Source organism: Danio aesculapii, chromosome 2 (assembly GCF_903798145.1).
Source record: "Danio aesculapii chromosome 2, fDanAes4.1, whole genome shotgun sequence".
NCBI classification, from domain to species: Eukaryota; Metazoa; Chordata; class Actinopteri; order Cypriniformes; family Danionidae; genus Danio; species Danio aesculapii.
The window spans coordinates 40038598-40058113 of record NC_079436.1 but is presented as its reverse complement, the minus strand read 5'-3'; the positions used below and the strand labels follow the sequence as shown (position 1 = coordinate 40058113).

The window sequence follows — 19516 nt, the reverse complement described above, 5'->3', positions numbered from 1 at the left end:
GATTTTTATTTACTTACTACATTACTTAAAACTGAACTTAAGTATACTTTTTTTTAGTATGGTTATGAATGCAGCACAAACCAAAGACACTAGACAAACCAAAAACAGAACATGATATCACAAGACGTGACCATAAAAAAGCTCAAGTATACCCTTTTTTCTAATCATAGTCTCAGTGTTGCCCATAAGAAAATGTGTCTATAGCTGTTTTGACTCCTTAATATTTTTAAGCTCTTCAAAAGTTCTAAACTTAAAACAATATACTATGACACAAACACACAACATAAAGTTTTTTTCTTCTTTTTTTTCTTTAAGTCTTAAAAATTAAGCAACCATTTTAGAATGATTTCACAATGATGACAATGAAGACTGGAGTAAATGATGCTAAAAATTCACCTTTACTGCCTCAGGTGTAAATGACATTTTAAAATATCTGACTTTTTTTTTTAATTGTAATACTATTTTACCATAGTACAACTTTTACTGTATTTTTAATTAAATAAATGCTACATTTCAAAACAGATATAGCTGCAAAAAATACTAAAATAAATTTAAATAGAAACAAAATAAGATTTATATATATATTTTTTTTCATTTATTTCTAATTCTAATTATTATAAAATAAAAAATTCTACAACTGTCATGTAGCATTGGCTCCAGAAATCTCTGTTAGCAATAACCCAACACCTCCAGAAATTGAGACCAACACCAAACATGTCCCCTCTTTTTTCTCCTTCTCTTTTTTTATCCACACTCACCATGATCCTCTCTCTCTCTCCCTCTCCCTCTCTCCTGCTGTTGAAGTGTTTGAGTTCAGGCCAGGGGTGATTACGGACGCTTTGAGTGTGGAGAGCTCAGTGTTCCTCTGGCTGTGATCTCCACTTCCATCCCCTTTCCCTTTCTAATCCCGGCGGAAGAGCGGCTTTAATCTACCTGCCAGCAATCAAACGCCCCGCCAGCCCTTCCAATACCTTGGGCAGATCCACCCGACTTCACAATGAAGGCGGCAGCCAAAAAACACACGCTTTGTCACAGGTGTGAATACATAGACTGCCAACTGAAATCGATATGAAGATTAAAAGATGGATCATAACAGCCTACCTACAGAACACATTAAAGCTATGTTTACACTAATGCATTTCCGTTTTAACACGGTGAAAATGATTCTCATCCATACTGGCATTTCCAATATGTTTCTCAAAAGATCTCCATCCACACTACATGATCGAAAACATGTCAGAAGCTGAAAGTAGCTATAAGATTATAGTAGAAAACTTTAGAATGTAGTCTGGGCAGTTACTAAATTCATTTATTCATTCATTCATTCATCTTCAGTTTAGCCCCTTATTTATCAGGGGTTGCCACAGCAGAATGAACCGGCAACCATTCTAGCATATGTTTTACGCAGTGGATGCCATTCCAGCTGCAACCCAGTACTGGGAAACACCCATACACTCTCACATTCACACACATACTTGTACACTCCACACAGAAATGCCAACTGGCCCAGCCAGGACTCGAACTAGCGACCTTTTTGCTGTGAGGCGACAGTGCTAACCACTGAGCTAACGTGGCACCCCGAGTTACTAAATAAAACAAAAAATAATAAAACTACTTTTATATTGTTATGGATTGTCATTCTCCCTTTGTACAAAGCCCTGCCCATTAGGGACAATCTCTCCCTCATTAGCATAGACAGCCCTGAGTGAGAAGCAGCTGTCCACTGTTAGAGTTTTAACTCCGTACATGCTGGGTAGTTTTAGGATGGCAAATAAACACTTGTCTAAATAGACTGCCTTTCTCTGAGTCACTTCTTTCGACATTTTCAGTTTAGATACAGTTAGTCCGGATTGAATCTGCTTATTTATATGCATTTTTACCGAAATTCAAGTTCGGTATTTGGATTCAAATCCAGTTTTAGTTAAGAGTAGTCAGGCATGCAAGGTTAGTACAGGAGCGAAAATTAGCATAAAGGTAATCCAAGAGAGTAGTCATAGTAACAGCTGAAGAGTTCGAGGCAGCCAAGAAAACAAACAAGGCTTCAAAACATAGGGATGGCTGACGGGAAACTGACGTTTCGAAACAGCGTTGATATCCCGAAGCGTAAGTGTTTTGAAACACTGCACCAAAGCATGATCCGAAACACCCAGGCCACTTGAGTAAAATGATTCCAAGCACCCAGGTCACATGACTAAAGTGATTTAAAGCATTTGAGATTTCAGAAGCGTTTTGAGACCTGTCAAATCTGCGTTTGATTGACAGGGTCGGAAAAACCCTCTATCGCATGTAGCCTAGTAAACCTAAGTGTCATTCAAATGTCATCCCGACTTGCACAAACGGTTAGAAATTGTGACTAGGTGTATTTTAATAATGTTAATTTTTTATGACCAAAACAAGATTCACAAAGTGTTTAATGGGATGTCAGACCAATATTAAAACAAAACAAGAACACAAGAACAGAACATTTAAAAACTAACATCTATTGCTACATCACGCTGGATTTGAACCTACTGTATTATCTCTGCATGCTAGTCAGGAACTCTCACCGCTCCACTAAATCACTTGAAATTTTCTACAACGTGGGGTACAATTCCTCAATTTGTGTAACTATTTCTTTGCTGAAGCTGTTTCAGAGCAATGCATGAAAAAAATTACCACTTGGTGCCATTGCAGAGACAGGTTTTGAAACATTTCGAAGCTTCGACACATTTGCTTCAACTGTTTCAGTGTTTCAGTCATGAAGCCTCGCTCTTCCCATTACTATTAAAATATGCCAAGACAGCACAGGAAAACACTTTGTAATTCTCACTGCATATAACAAGAATCAGCATTGGATGTGTGTGTAAGTGGTGAATATATATAATCCATGTAATCAGTCATGACAAGCTTCAGCTGTGTGTCTGTAATCAAGAGGTGAAACCTGAAACTGGTGTATAACTGTAGGACATGATGGGAGATGTAGTTCGGTTCAGTGGCAGATATGATGTGTAGAATGCCCTCTAGCATGTCAGGTGGACACTCAACTTGGGGACCATGACAGTAATCAGAAAAAAAAAAAAAAAAAAAAAAGAAAAGAAAATATGTATACACAGACCTACAATTAATAAATCAAACGAAATTATGATAATGTCACTCATCGGTAACAACATTGATATACGCGCATCAATGACTAACCAAATTGTATTAAGGCTAAACAAATCCAAACAAATACAATTATTTTCGTTATAGTTTAGCAACCAAATGTTAAGCTGCGAATATTTTTATAGAAAAAAAAATATAATCGTACTTCACTCATGTTTCTGTATCAGCATAAAATAGAATTATTTGTCAGCTCCATGGGTCAATACAAGAGGTACAAATCATTTAAACTGTGCAATGTAACATTTTCTCTGTTCATACGTGTATTAGCCTGAAACAATGCTATGATCTATTATGTGCATGCAAGATGCTCACATGATTTGTCATTGGACTGCTGAAACAACATAAAAATTGTAATTTTGGCTCTCACGGATAAGAGTAAGACACTATTTAAACTGTAATGAGTTTATTTTTATAAGTTTATTCTCAAAAAAACATTGTGGCATTGTAAAGTCAAGAAAACACTCAAGATATGGTTTCTATCATCTTGGTTTCTTTTAACTTGAGTGTGCCTCACACAATTCAAACAAAACGCATCATGTGATCAGGGTTTGACGAATCAAAGAAGGAATAACAATGATATTAAAGAGCCAATCAAGGAGCAAATTTGATCAGCTGAGTTGATTTTATTATTTATTATGGTTTGATCCATTTATTCTAAAACTCAAACTTAGATTTTTTCATATTGAAACTGTTCTGCAGTGTCTCCAAATAATATCTTTAAGGGTCAAAAAACTATACAGCAGTATCGATGCCAGTCATAACTATCATAAATGTAGTGCTTTTTAAAATGAAAACGCACTAGTGCAAATGTAGCCTGAAACTAAAAACATCCAAAACCCCCCACACGCACACCACTTTCATCCTCTCTACTGCATTTCTCCATCTGAAAAAGGCTGTCAATGGCTCTTAGGGCCTTTCGTTCCGCTCTCAGTGGCAGGGGCCATAGAGGTACAGGGGTACAGCAAAAGGGGGAAACTGAAGACTGTCGCTCCAGTAAGATATTAAAGAATGCTTGGAGTCGGTCAGCTCTCTCCACGCTGGGTCACTCAGCAGCCAATGGGACATTAGTGAGCACATAATCACTGCTGAGGCCAAGTCTGTGTACCTGCGAGCAGATACAGCATCATGGCCTGCATCCCTAATGAGCCAAAGTCATCAGGAAAACATATGGAAGAGATCGTTTCCTCTTCCAAACTCGCAGCTGGCTTGGAATGAAGTATATAAAAGCATGCTAGAGAGAGATGATTGATAAATCTGTGAATATATCAGCATTGGATTGAAATTATTTATTTAATATTTGATTGAAGAATGCCACGGTTTAATTTTCAAACACTTTTAAACACTTGCACATCATATTTTGTTGTTTTGATTCCTGTTTAGGGCTATTAAAGTTATCTAAAGGCATTCAACTTAAATTATTTTGTTAATTGAAATAAAATGTGAAATAATAAATCATTACAGATAATTAAATGATAAATAAAAGTGCATGTACAACAAGTTGCCGAGATGATTTCATCTTAATTTAAACAGAAATGACTAAAACTAAATTGAAGTTTTAGGAAGTTTTGTTAAGAACCATATGAGCAATTCCATGCAAATGAAAGTTCCATAAAAGTTTTCACCAAATTAGCGAAACCATTTCTATATATTTTTTTTGTACAGTGCATTAAAAATACTCAACAATGTCTCCGTCAATGTTTTCATATTATTTTATTTGATTTACCAAAGTCACACAAGTGCCAATGTCACATCTGTCACATCCACAACAGAGAGATGTCACATCCATAACCAAGCTTTAAAAAAAAACGTTAAAATTAGGTTAGATTTAGGTTATGACATCAGATCACCAAAATTCAATGTCTAGCCAGTGTGTAAGGACAACGTTATTTTGACGTCCAAAAACAACGTCAAATTACGTTGATATTTGGTTGATTTTAGGTTGTGTTGGAAAGTTGCCAAAATCCAACATCTGATAGATGTCATAGTGGTAACATCCACACAACGTCAAGGTGTAACATGATTAGATTAGACGTTGATATTTGGTTGAGTTTAGGTTGGATGTTGGACATTGACGTCAATCCGATTTTCATTTTCAAACAAAATTCTACGTTCCCACGATGTTGGGGTACAATATTGACATTTTGACGTCCTATGCCTGCAGGGTTTTCCTTCATAAATGCAAAATGCAAAATGCTTTATTAGTATTTGCTATACAAAAAACCCCAAAAATTTGCTTAATTAATTAGCCTAACTTGCCTAGTTAACCTAATTACACATTTAAACTGTACTTTAACCTGAATATTAGCATCTTGCAATAATAAGCAATAAAATATAATGTAGTCATCATGACAAAGAGTTACAACAAATTAAACAGCATTTGGAAAAATTAAATAAATAAAATAATTCAAATCTCACAGGAGTTATCCATTTTGTACATACATCACGCATACATCAACTGTACATGCATTATCTGCTTGTATCACGTTAGTTCTGACCAGAGACGCCCAAACCAGGGCCCGCGGGCCAAAGTTGGCCCATTGTAACCCTGATTTGACCCACCATGCCATCTGAGATGAGAGGGAGAATTTTGAGGAGGGTTGGAGTTAATGGTTTAATACACATTGTCTTTTCTAAATTCTAAATGTAACTTTTCATTTGTTAGTTTTATTTTTAAGCTACAAAAAACAAACTTGGATTAAATGTTTCAATTAAATGTTGTAAATGAAGGCAGGTGCAGCTTGACTAGTGTATTCAGCATTAAACTCCTTTATGTTATAATTGGAATTCTTATGTTTTCATTATAATAGGTTCATTATAAAATGTGAAAAAATATATAAAGGATTAGTTAATATGTTTAAAGTAATGTTTTCTATTTATTTTTAAATTAACGAGGAAATTATTCATGGAAACTTTGTACTAGAGCTTGAAATATTTACCTTCGGCCCACGGACCTCAATCAAGTTTGTTTTTTGGCCCTTCATAAGAAAAGGTTTGGGCACCCCTGGTTTAGACATCTCTATCAGACACAGGTTAGTAAACGATCTCATTTTAAAGTGTCTGCTAAGTGTACCCTTAAAAAATCCTTCATTCATTCATTTTCCTTCGGCTCCCTTTATTCATCAGGGTTCGCCACAGTGGAATTAACCGCCAACTTATCCAGCACGTTTTACACAGCGGATGCCCTTCCAGCTGCAACCCATTACTGAGAAACACCCATACACACTCATTCGCACACATACACTACGGCTAATTTAGTTTATTCAATTCCCCTATAGCGCATGTCTGTGCGGTAAACCGGAGTACTTGGATGAAACCCACACCAACACGGGGAGAACATGCAAACTCCACACAGAAATGCCAACTGACTCAACCGGGACTCGAACCAGCGATCTTCTTGCAGTGAGGTGGCAGTGCTAACCACTGAGCCACCGTGCTCTCTGAAAATACTGCAGAAAATATAGTAAAACTCACAAGAGTCATGCCTGTTTGTCCTGCAAAATTTCCTTAGTATTTATCTGGAGCACCGCAAAAAAACCCAGACAAGCCTCGACACACACAAAACTGCAGACAGGAGAGAAGTAGAACTGAACACACACATACACACCCACTGACAATCACACAGGAGGACAAAGCGTGGAGTCATGGCCACACAAAGCTTTAGAAGACAAGATTTTTGAATGACAGCATCTTCAAGTCCCTCGACACCAAATTGGCCACAGGAGGGAAAGAGGGAGAGGAAGCTGAAAAAGAAATGTGTGTGAGTGACTAAGAAAGAGAGAGAGAGAGAGACTTTCAGTCATTCCGGGCTCAAGCTCATTGGCATACAAATCCTTCCCACAAACACATCTCCATTCTGCTTCTTTTTTTCCACCCCTATCAGCTGCCAGGTCGCCCTGCTATTGTACTGCCAACATCAGCCTCGGCCCGGAGAGAGGAGAGTGCACAGAGAATGAAGCCCTCAGACAATGACCAGTCTTTTCCTACTCCTTTTCATCTCTTTCATTCTCATTTTCCTCTGCCATTTCCCACTGGCCATCAGACTCTACATAGACAGAAGAAGAAAAAAAGAGCACAAAATTCCCCATAATCACCTGGCTTCTAGATGGATTCCATTTATAATTCTCTGAGAATCTCTGATTTGGGATGGATTTGATGAGGTAAATATTGCACACGTTACAGATTAAAAACTTCTATAAAAAAACGAATCAATAAATTCAGCTGCTTTTTGTCACCTTTTTAAAAACGTTTTAAATGTTTTTTTAATGCAAAATTATAGACATTATTTCAAAATGGTTTAACAGAAAATCAAAAAACAAATCTCAAAGAAAATATAAATTACCTATAAATCTAATTAGAAAAAGATATATTATAAATATTAATGCTGGGCAAATTAACGTGACATTATTGCGTTAACACATTAATTAATTAATGTCAACAATTATTTTATCTCGCTTTATTGCAGCTGTTTTTTAAGGTTTTTTTTTTTTTTCAAACTCTGTTGTTTACTGGCTCTTAATACCAGATTATTCAGCCTGATCTCACAAGAAAACGTAAGTATTTCATGTTTGTCAGTTTAGTAGCTAATGCGTACGAAAATGTACTATTTTTAAAAAGGAGGCGTGGCACCCAACCCCTAAACCCAACCATGGGGAAGGGGTGATGAGCAAATCATACTAAATTGTACAAATTAGATCGTATGAATTAATACGAATTAGCCACTAAATCAAAACGTTACGAATTGCCATGAGTTTGCGTTTGATTATGCAACGTAAATTCAGTACAAGCATGTACTTCACAAATTAAAGTCCCCTGCACAGTAAAACTTAGTTGTTGTTTTTTAAACATTTTACGTCACTTTTAACAGTGACAGCTAGAGCAGCACGATCTTGGAAAAATCTAACATTGCGATTTGTTGATACTGCAATATACTGTATATTGCGATATGAAAACAATTTCACCAGATTAATTAAATAACTATTTGGGAAGAATTTGTTTTCAAGGAGTCATCTAACTGAATTCAGGTATATAGTGATTTAAAAATCAAATGTAAAATACTACTGAAACAATTCAATAAAATTAATTACAAACGGTAAAAAAGTTACAAGAAGTTACAAATGGTATGATTTGAGTTACCCGAATGCTTTAATAACCCTCACACAGTCACAGGCCTAAAACAAAACAACAAAAAAAAAACACTTGCAAAATTATAAATTATAATTCAGGCTCAAATATTGCGTATACTCGTTATGTGACTATTGCGAATTATTACATTGCGATATCGATGCTGAAACGATATATTGTGCAGCCCTGGTGATAGCTGCAATAGAATCGATTGTTAATGTTGTTTCCTGATTAAAAAAAATTCCTGAATTAAAAAATTCCTGATTTCCTGTTAAAAAAATACATTTTTGAATGCTAACTTGATGTTGCTTCTGTTATAACAGTTATAATTGTTTGACCAAGCCTCTGAAATCTAAGCATAATTTAATTTCTATTACAAATTAGGTAACATTTTTTATGTTCTGGCAGTGGCAAATATCTTTGGCTGTAAATTTTATTTGATTACACCATTTAAGTTGAGATTTAAAATATTTTAATTGCTAAAATGTTCTGGGAATCAGTTTTTTGTTGTTTATACTACCTTTAAAAAAATGCTTAATGCTTTTATTATTAATAAATGAAAATATACAACCACAATCAGGAGATCAACATAAGAAAGATAGAACTTGATGTACAAATGTGTCCCCTGAAAATAATTATGATGGCAATACCTTTTATTTATTTATTTATTTATTTATTTATTTATTTATTTTATTTTAATTTTAAGCTTTATAATATCATTATTTTTTTATGTATTCCCTCATCTGTAAGGGGTTAAATTGTTGGGGAAGGGGTTGTTCTGAAAAAAATATATTGAAAAATCTTTAAATAAAAAGTAAAAAAAAAAAAAAAAATATATATATATATATATATATATATATATATATATATATATATATATATATATATATATATATAAATATATATATAAAGAGGGAAAATACAAGCTACATTAACTGCAAAAAACTGCAAAAAGAGAAAAGACTAACAAAAAAAAGAAAGGGGTAAGTAAATAACAATTGTTTAAAAATGTATTTTAATGCTAAAAGAGTGCTTAATGCACTTGTTTTTTTTAAATCATTACGGATTTTTGTGCATAACAAAATTAATAGTGATTAAAAAAGTTAATTGTTGCAACATTTTTTTTCTACATACTTCTTTATAATAACTTTTTAACATTACAACTTGGCATTTTTATTTATTATTTTCCAATTAAGGCAATATTATAATGTCTTTAAAAACACACCAAAATATTTTAAGTATTTTCAACATTTACAAAGATTAAAGTTGGAAATGTTTGTTTCAGGTCTATGCTCTAAGAGTTGTAAACAGCTCATAAATGTATTATAACTATTGTATAAATATAATATGGTATCATAAATGCCCTTTCTGACCACCACATGGCTTGACAGCACAAGGGATAAACATTTCAAATGAACAATTAATAAATCAACAAATTGAATTACTTCAATTAACAAAAAATCCACCTTAAAAACATTTCTAAAATGACATTGCAGCTCTTGTTCAATGTCACCGAACTGTTCTTCTGTCACAATGTGGTTGCAGAAGCGTGTCGTATAACATCAGAAACTTCAATCTAAAGGAAAACGAGAATTAATTTTAACCATTATCCTCTCCCTAAACCTCATTCCATCCATTTTCAGTGCACTTACTTGTGGCACCAGCAGTTCTGCGGTACATTATGGTATCACTTTAACTATTTTCCCAACAAAAAAAATGCTACTACCCCATATTTATAACATACCCGGTCTGTATTATTTTCCAGTTAAGAGGTGCATGACTTAAATTACACCTCTTTTATCACTGTGTGTTGACCATCTAAAGTGCCGTCTCAAGAACCGCATAAAACTGGATCAAGTCACAAAGACAGCATGTGATATTTGAGTGACCCAGGAAACAGGCCATCCTGAGCAGGATGCTGGTTTTGGCTTGTGGAAAAAAGAGATGCGCCTTAAGTGACAAGGTCGCATTGCGTTGAAATGTAAATCCAACTTTTGTTTGTCCCAACACACAGGACAAACAGACGACCATCATAAAAAAAATTGAGATTTGAAACATGTGGAATGAAGACAGCAAGAGATTTTATCCACTCAATAACACTGAGTCAAGCAAACTAAAAACACCTGCTGTTTGTTTAGCGCTGCAATTTTCCGAGCACAAACCTCACACACACAAAACAAAATCTAAAAGCAGACAGATGAATTCAATTAAAACAAATAAAAGGTCAAGACTGGGACCCAGCGAGACCGTGGGGAGAGCGGAGCACACAGCGTGACGTTTTGAGCCAGGAACCATTGTGTTGACTAGCCTGCTAATGAGCTTCTAGCGAGAGAATCGGTTGCCGAACACAAGAGTCAGAGGCGTTAATTTGTAGAAACAGAAAGGAAAGAGTGGGAGAGTTAAACAGAGGGGACTGAACGACTCATTTGTTTGAGACAGAAGTAGTTGTATCTGACAGGGCAGTGCATTGGGCCTGCAGAACATGCAGGACATCCCAGTGAATATAGGTCAGCAGCCCAGCATGTCACAGGAAGGGTTTCTTTACAAAAACAATAGACAGAACCCAAACAGCGACCAGAGTTCAACCAAAACAAATGACCCATCTGGTAAAATGATCCTTTTTGACCAAGAAACTGCCTTGATGTTTCCCAGGCTGATGATTCAGTCTGATTGTAGGCTAAAATTCGAGGCTTACGGTGTATTTAAATTTATTTTGTTACAATCCATTATCTTAATGCTTATTTAATTCTATATATTTATACTCACTGGCCACTTTATTAGGTACACCTGTCCAACTGCTCGTTAACGCAAATTTCTAATCAGCCAATCACATGGAAACAACTCAATGCATTTAAGCATGTAGACATGGTCAAGCCAATCTGCTGCAGTTCAAACCGAGCATCAGAATGGGGAAGAAAGGTGATTTAAGTGACTTGAATGTGGCATGGTTGTTGGTGCCAGATGGGCTGGTCAGAGTATTTCAGAAACTGATGACTGGGATTTTCACGCACAATCATCTCTAAGGTGTACAGAGAATGGTCCGAAAAAGAGAAAATATCCAGTGAGTGGCAGTTCTGTGGGTTCAATGGTTCGAGCTGATAGAAAAGCAACAGTAACTCAAATAAGCACTCGTTACAACTGAGGTATGCAGAAGAGCATCTCTGAACGAACAACACATCCAACCTTGAGGCAGATGGGCTACAGAAGCAGAAAACCACACCGAGTGCCACTCCAGTCAGCTTGGAACAGGAAACTGAGGCTACAATCTGCACAGGCTCACCAAAATTGGACAATAGAAGATAGAAAAACGTTGCCTGTTCTGATGAGTCTCAATTTCTGCTGTGACATTCTGATGGTAGGGTCAGAATTTGGCGTCAACAACATAATAGTATGGATCCATCCTGCCTTATATCAACGATTTAGGCTGGTGGTGTAGTGGTGTGGGGGATATTTTCTTGGCACACTTTGGGCCCATTAGCACCAATTGACCATCGCGTCAACGCCACAGCCTACCTGAGTATTGTTGCTGACCATGTCCATCCCTTATAACGCACCCTGTCATAATCGCGAATCATCTCAGATTGGTTTCTTGAACAACCAACAAATCTGATGCTATCATGTCAATATGGACCAAAATCTCTGAGGAATATTTCCAGTAGCTTGTTGAATCTATACCTCTATGGATTAAGGCCGTTCTGAAGGCAAAAGGGGCTCCAACCCGGTACTCGTAAGGTGTACCTAATAAAGTGGCCGGTGAGTGTACTTTAGAAACGCAATGATATGAAAATTTCTCATCACGATTTTTTCACCACCAAAATTTATCATGGTTATTAATATAATCACTGTTTTGTTCAAATTGACTTAAATGGTCAAAAATAAATGTCTGACACACTTAAGACATTGCACAATATCTTGTATCTGAAAATGAACAAATAACGAAGATTTGCAGCTTTATAAAATTTTGTCACAAACAACATGAACAAGAATCTGTGAATATTGGATTTGCTTACTTTTGTTTGCATTATCCAATGCATGTTTTATTTGTGTTGTTACAGAAAAACACGGTTTTCTAATTCAAGGTATTGTTTGCCAAAAAGTGTTGTATAATGTAACTAAAATATCTAATGACTGGTATTGTGGTTTTATTTGCGACTGAATTTTGTGAAGGTAAGCTTTGGTTCAGTATTCTCAATAATGTGCAGCACACACTTTAAATGAAAGAATTCAACAAACTTTAACTGTGTATAATGCTTAACTGTCTCTATAAATGAGCATTTACATAACAGCTAATTGCAATTGTTACAGAATTTACAATAAGTTTTTAAAATCTAGAAAATCATTGAGAATTTTAATGATGAACAGATCATATGTTATATATCATAACTGTAATAACCATCAGAAAAATTTGGTTTACCTTAAAAAAGTAATCGTGACAACAATAATTCATTTTTAAAATAATTGCACAGAATATGAGCTGACCTGACTCACATTTCACTCCTGGTTACCTATTATCTATATAACTGTCTATGTGACAAAAAAACCTGAATCTTGTCTCTTGAATCAATACCTATTTTAATTTAATTGCAAATAATATTGCCAATCTATTATCTGCTATGAGCCATTGTGTGTCCAGAAAATCATTTGCCCCCAGCCGTTGGTCATGTATGGTGGAAATGGTGTGAATGGTGGGAAATTAAGAGGCCCTCAAAGGCCTTTTTTTATGATTGCACATCGGTGTGCGACCTGCAGCGCAGAGCCATCAGTAATCCCAGTAATAGAGGTGAATCAGTGCGGTGAGGCGGCCAATCAATGTCCACGTCGGCTCAAGGTCATGAACAAAATAATGATGGTGATAAAAGCAATCCAATTACACCAGGGTGATTAATCATAAAATAATATGTATTAGAATTCCTGCACTGATTATGTAGTTAAACAAGTGTAATCAATAAATAGATGTATAGTCCCCTGGGTAAATGACTCTAGTGATTTCAAATATGTACTCAAGAGTTCGAAAAGAGATCTCAAGGGAATAGTTCTGATGAAAAATATGTCAAATAAATAGAAAATTCTGTCAGGAATATATATATATATATATATATATATATATATATATATATATATATATATATATATATATATATATATATATATATATGTCATGCCAAACCTCTATGACATTTCCTCTACTATGAAAATAATACAGTATCTTCAGTCCAAAAAGCACACTGAATCCTCACAAACATTCACTGTATGGACCAAATTATACATAATAACAATATTAGTGGTAACAGTACTAATAATAATTTTGATATCACAGATGTAATAAAGTCCTTCCCATTTGGAATGATATGAACATAAATGACCATACTCTGCAGACACAGGACATCAACATGACATCATATTGACGTTGTACCCCAATGTCGTGGGGACGTTGGATTTTGTTTGGAAATGAAAATCGGGTTGACGTCAGAACCCAACGTAAGGCCGACGTCAGTGTCCAATGTCCAACATAAAATCAACTTAAAACCAACCAAATATCAATGTCTAATCATGTTGACGTTGACGTTGTGTGGGCGTTACCACTATGACATCTATCAGACATTAAATTTTGGTCACAAGTTATTGGACATCAAAATAATGTCCTTAGACACTGGCTAGACATTGAATTTTGGTCACCTGACGTCATGACCTAAATCTAACCTAATACTAACTTATGATGTTGTGTGCCTGCTGGGTAGTTTGCAGTCTAAACTTAAAGGAAGAAAAATGAGGAATTTCATTTGTTTGTATTTTTATTTGCTGATGAATTTGAAATATAGGACAAAAAGGATCTTTAATATGTCTCAAGCAGAAGTGTTTCTATATAGCTTTTTCTCCAATTGCTCAATGGTAGGGATAGGTTAGTAGACCAATTCGTTTTTTGAAGTACAAGGAAACAGAACACTGAAGGAAATTCTCTGTCTGATTCTAGTTGTGAATGAATTATTTTTCCAAACGATATGGTAGTATATGTACTCATTCACTCTTATTTTACATAACTGATACCATATTTTCTAATCAACATGGTGAAATTTGATGCAAAAAGTTGAGTTGACTTTTCAATACAGTAAATTAAAAGTTTGACTATTTCAGTCTTTCTGCAATCTTACATCACTCTCTGTCAATGTCGACTTCATGCTGGAATTTGCGTTCTGCTCCAGTAAACAGTAAACCCCGCCTATCTTAATTTGATTAGCCATCTCAATCACTGTGACACAGACAGCCCTGTGAAACGGCTGAGAAAAACCAGCCTAAAAATGTAACTTTCATCCAAACAAAAGAATCTGCATAATGGAGAGAATCAAAGCAGTGCAAGAATTACACATATTGAGAAGGACAATTTGGCCAATTGTAATTATTGTGCATGCTGGTTACAGCTCTGTGATGGGAGAATGATTAAGATTATTTATGTGTGTGTGCTACAATATATCGTTTCAGCATCAATATCGCAATGTGATCATTCCCAAGTCACACTGCAGAATATGCAATGCTGAGTCTGCAGTATAATTGATCTTTTCGCAAGTGTTTTTAAGACCTGTGACTGATTTTAAATCAGTTGAAATTGTGTTGTTTGTAACATTGAAAAATGAATAACAATTATTTTTATTAAATTGTTTATACAACGAAGACTATGCTGTATTATTTTACGTATGATTATTTAATTACCATATACCTGAATGCAGTTAGACTCCTCAGAAAAAAATTAAATGCTGTTCATTTTATTAGTCTGTTTTTATTTATTGAATTCATCTATGCTTGTAGATTGGTTATATTTTATGCCAATGCAGGCCCATATCATCCCAATCAATTCATTCCAAAAAAAATTCAAGTCTTCTGGTGAAATTATATTTATATTGAAATATATTGCAGAATAAAAAAATATTGCAATGTAAGATTTTTCCAATATCGTGCAGCCCTAGTGTGTGCATATGTGTGTGTATACTCTATTGTCTCTCTTACTTTGTGGTGACCAACTATTCACATAATACAGTACAGCATTACCAGTAAAATCTGACAGAATTGAGTGTTTTTTAATGTAAAAATGTAGATTGTTTCCTGTGAGGGTTGAGTTGGTTATGCAATATGACAATATATATATATATATATATATATATATATATATATATATATATATATATATATATATATATATATATATATAATGTATAATTTATATAATATCATGATATATAATTGAAGTCAGAATTATTAGTGCCCCTAAATTATTAGCCCCCCTGTTTATTTTTTCCCCAATTTCTGTTTAACACAGAGAATAATTTAACACATTTCTAAGCATAACAGTTTTAATAACTCATTTCTAATAACTGATTTATTTTATTTTTGCCATGATGACAGTAAATAATATTTTACTAGATATTTTTCAAGATACTTCAGCTTAAAGAGACATTTAAAGGCTTAACTAGGTTAATTAGGTTAACTAGGCAGGTTAGGGTAATTAGGCACATTATTGTATAATGATGGTTTGTGCTGTAGAAAAAATAAAAAAAAATTTTTTTAAAAATCGAAAAAAATATATATAGGTTAAAGGGGCTAATAATTTTGACCTTAAATGTTTTTTAAAAAATTAAAAACTGCTTTTATTCTAGCTGAAATAAAAGAAATAAGACTTTCTCAAGAAGAAAAAATATTATCAGACATTTTGTAAAAACTTGCTCTGTTATACATCATTTGGGAATAATTAAATAATTAAAAAGAAAAAAAAACCAAACGGGGTCTAATAATTCTGACTTCAACTGTATATTGTTATTAGGATATAAGATGATTTATATCATGATACAAAAGATGGAAAGATGGAAAAATGGAAAAATAAAACAGAAATCGATGATCATTCCAGGGGTTCAACTAAAAGATTAAAGATTCTTTTTAAGCCATTAAACCGAATTAAGCTCACCAACCCGGATGAGACTCAATCTAATCTTTTCTCAAGCAGGTGGTATAAGACCTCCGCTGTTAGACTATGAGAGACTAAACAGACCCCTTCTTCATTTTTTATTGTAAAATTACTTTCAAATTATTTGAATCGATGTGCAGATGTGAAACTCCAAGACTCACGCATGTGATATTGTGGCATAATGAAGCAAAATCCCCATGAATTGAGATCAAAACACACTTAATTAAATATCTTTGGCTTCTGTTCCCATTTCTTTTTCTACATCCACAACACTGATAATAAGACTACAAAAAAAAAACACAAGCTCCTCAAAAGATTTCTGGTGCTACAAGGCGCCCTCTGCTGTTCAAACCCTCACTGAATCGGAATGCATTCCTTCCTAGATGACTTCCACATTTTGGTCCATATGTGGCAAATGACTCCCGTGTCATTGTGTTTGCATTGCTTCGGCATAACATGGCACCCGCACTCCCACTGCGGCTTAAAATAACAAACACCGGTCAGTCTTACGGCTCGTCGAGCAAAGCACAGCGGGCGTCCTCCAGATGAGAAGACGTTATTTACAGTCACAGAGAGCACAGCAGAGACAAAGCAAGAAGAGACCATGCGTTGGAAGCCACTGGATGAGTGGTTACGCACTCTGCTCACATACACACCAAAACACACATGCTAGTAGAGCCAAGCATACAAAGACACGAGGCAGTTGACTGAAGTCGACCAATTAGGCCGATATCAGAAGGGGAAGGTTGAGAAGAAAGCAAAGAAAACTAGCAAATTGCAAAAGGGAAACGAGGATAGAAGAACAAACCCTGCTGGGAGGGAACGCTAAGATAAAGAGAATGAAAGCGGTTCCCGGTCACTGGACGGCCACAGAGACGCTAACTGCTAGAAAAGCACTATTTACTCTTTGAATTGGACACGAAATGATTTGTCTCCCATTTCCTCTGGTTAAACACAGTTTCATCATACACTCAAATGTATTTTTTCAGTCCACAAAAGAATGTTTCTTAGGTTTCGAGAGCTGGCATTTGTGCAATCTTAATGCTTCTGAGATTCTAAAAGCAGATTTTGTTTTGTTTAAGTGAATGAATTCACTGAAAGGGCTAAGCAAAGCATAAAAAAGAAAGTTACTGTACTCTTCTTCTCAGGATAGAAATGACTGCAAAAGTCATCTCTCTCGAAGGAAGCATTATCTCCATTGTCTATCTAGGTTGTATTTTCCTGAACTCAAATTCCAGCATTTGACATTTGAGAAACAAGGGCTAAACTGTGCCAAAAAAAGCAGCTCATTCATAAGGTTTGAGTGTCTCAAAACAAACAGTTCTCAATTCAGGACTAACCACATTGAAATATTTGCTGGACAACTTACAGCGCTCGAGCGCAAAGACATAGCTCTTTGAGGGGGATAGATGCCTATATGCATAAAAATGTTAAATATATTTCCTAGTACTGGGATGCAGCTAAAAGGGTGTGTGAAACATATGCTGGAAAAGTTAGCAGTTCATTCCGCTGTGGCGACCCCTTATGAATAAAGGGACTAAGCCGAAGGGAAAATTAATGTATGAATGAATGCTAAATATATTTTCAGATAAAGAGCTCAGTTAATTGCCAAGTTTTGTGTGTTCTCAATCTGGTCCATATTCTATTTCAGGATTATTTTTTTTATTATTAATTTAACAGATTGTGGAACAGATTTCCTAGCGTGCTATATAGACAAGATGCAGCCACCATTAACAAATCACCTTATGGTCACTGATAAATGATCAGGCTTATAGAGACTTTCAGCTCTCTCTCTCTGTCCAGCTGGCCATATGACACATTGAACACAATACACCACATACAAGTAAGACATTTAAGAGTTTTACTTTCATCAGCTTCCTTATTTTGCTTTACTTTCGTTCTTTTTTGTGTGCTATGTATGTTTTATGTATTAAAAAGCATTTGTTTTCAGATAGCTTTTAATATTTTACATTTTAAGTACATAAAAATACATTAGATATCTAGCAAATAACTTGTAAACAAATCTTTATTGTTGTATAAAACTTTATAAATAGTAAGTTCACTGTTTTTGTTTACAGATCACCTTTTAATATATTCAATTTTAAGTAAAGTATTATGTATCTAATAAATAACTTATGAAGGCAAAGATATGTATTCATAATTCTCCTGATCATGTGCAATAATTTTCATTATTTTTAATAAATGGCACGTGCATATGTAGTGCAAAAAACATCAGAAACATCCAACTGCAATCCAGCGGGAGCACTTCAGAAGCGAGTACTTCAGGACAAGCATGCTGTACCCTAAAATTTCAGCAACCCTTACTTAAAAACACATAAACTTGCTATATTTTCTCTGCTTGCTTAATTCGCCTTGTGCATGATTTATACGAACCACAGCATCCAGAGCGCACTTCAGTAAACTGCGTCTCCCGCAAACCCCAGCCGTTAATTAATCCTATCCTTCAGTAGTTCAACACAAAGCCCTCTTACCTTCATTCTCTGGGTAATTCCGTAAGGCTTGACTCGGTGTGAGGGAGGGAAAGAGAAAGAAAAGAAGGGACGGATAAATCCAAAGGGTTGCCATTTTCAGGCTGCGCCGAGCGCGCGCTGCATCCCTCTCGCTGTAGAAAGTTACTGAGGCTCGCGATCGGAGCTCAAGTGAGGAGAGGAGAGAAGAGAGAGGGAGGGTCCAGGACGAGCCTCGGTCTGTCAGTCATCCCGGGCTGCCAGGGAAACGGAGGACGGCGGGAGGCGCGCGGGTGCTTTTAAAGGCGCGAGCTCGATAAAGATCTCAACCGCTCGCCACACAGAAACTGAAGGAAGCGCGGATGATGACAGCTGCCAAATTTCATTTTAGAGTGGCTCTAAACTGCTTCATTCTTTTTATATTGAGGTGCTTTTAGCTGTAGTGACGAGGGGGTTGATAGCTTAAGTCTTTCGAGTAAGCGAAATTAAGAGGGAAAGAGAAAAATGACTACACTTTTTGGCAAATGTATTGCCATCGATAATTTCATGAAGAAGCTTTAACATCCACAGAACTTTTCTGTTTCACAAAGCGTTCTTTATTACAATGTTAAAGGGTTCTTTAGATTATTAAAATGTTCTTAAAGTGGTAGTTGCGGAATATTGTTCTGGATTATGTAAAAGTACTTGTATAGTCTGTCTTGCAAAAATAGTATATAGTTATAGTTAGATTACCGCTCCAGTATGTTAGTTATGTATAGGTTTAAAATAGCTCTTTTGTCGAGTGTTATGTTCATATGTATGATTGTGGTCACACTTTATTATGATGGTCTGTTTG

General features: G+C 35.3%; 1 protein-coding gene across 1 annotated transcript in view; it reads right to left on the bottom strand.

The window, feature by feature from the left end:
- The window catches only part of epha4b (eph receptor A4b), a 236552-nt gene extending 217719 nt beyond the window's left edge, over positions 1-18833 (bottom strand). The window contains exon 1 of the mRNA XM_056479332.1: positions 18706-18833. Coding sequence (XP_056335307.1) covers positions 18706-18799 — 94 coding nt within the window. The 5' untranslated portion in view covers positions 18800-18833. The remainder of the gene's footprint in view (positions 1-18705) is intronic.
- Between the last annotated feature and the right edge of the window lie 683 nt (positions 18834-19516).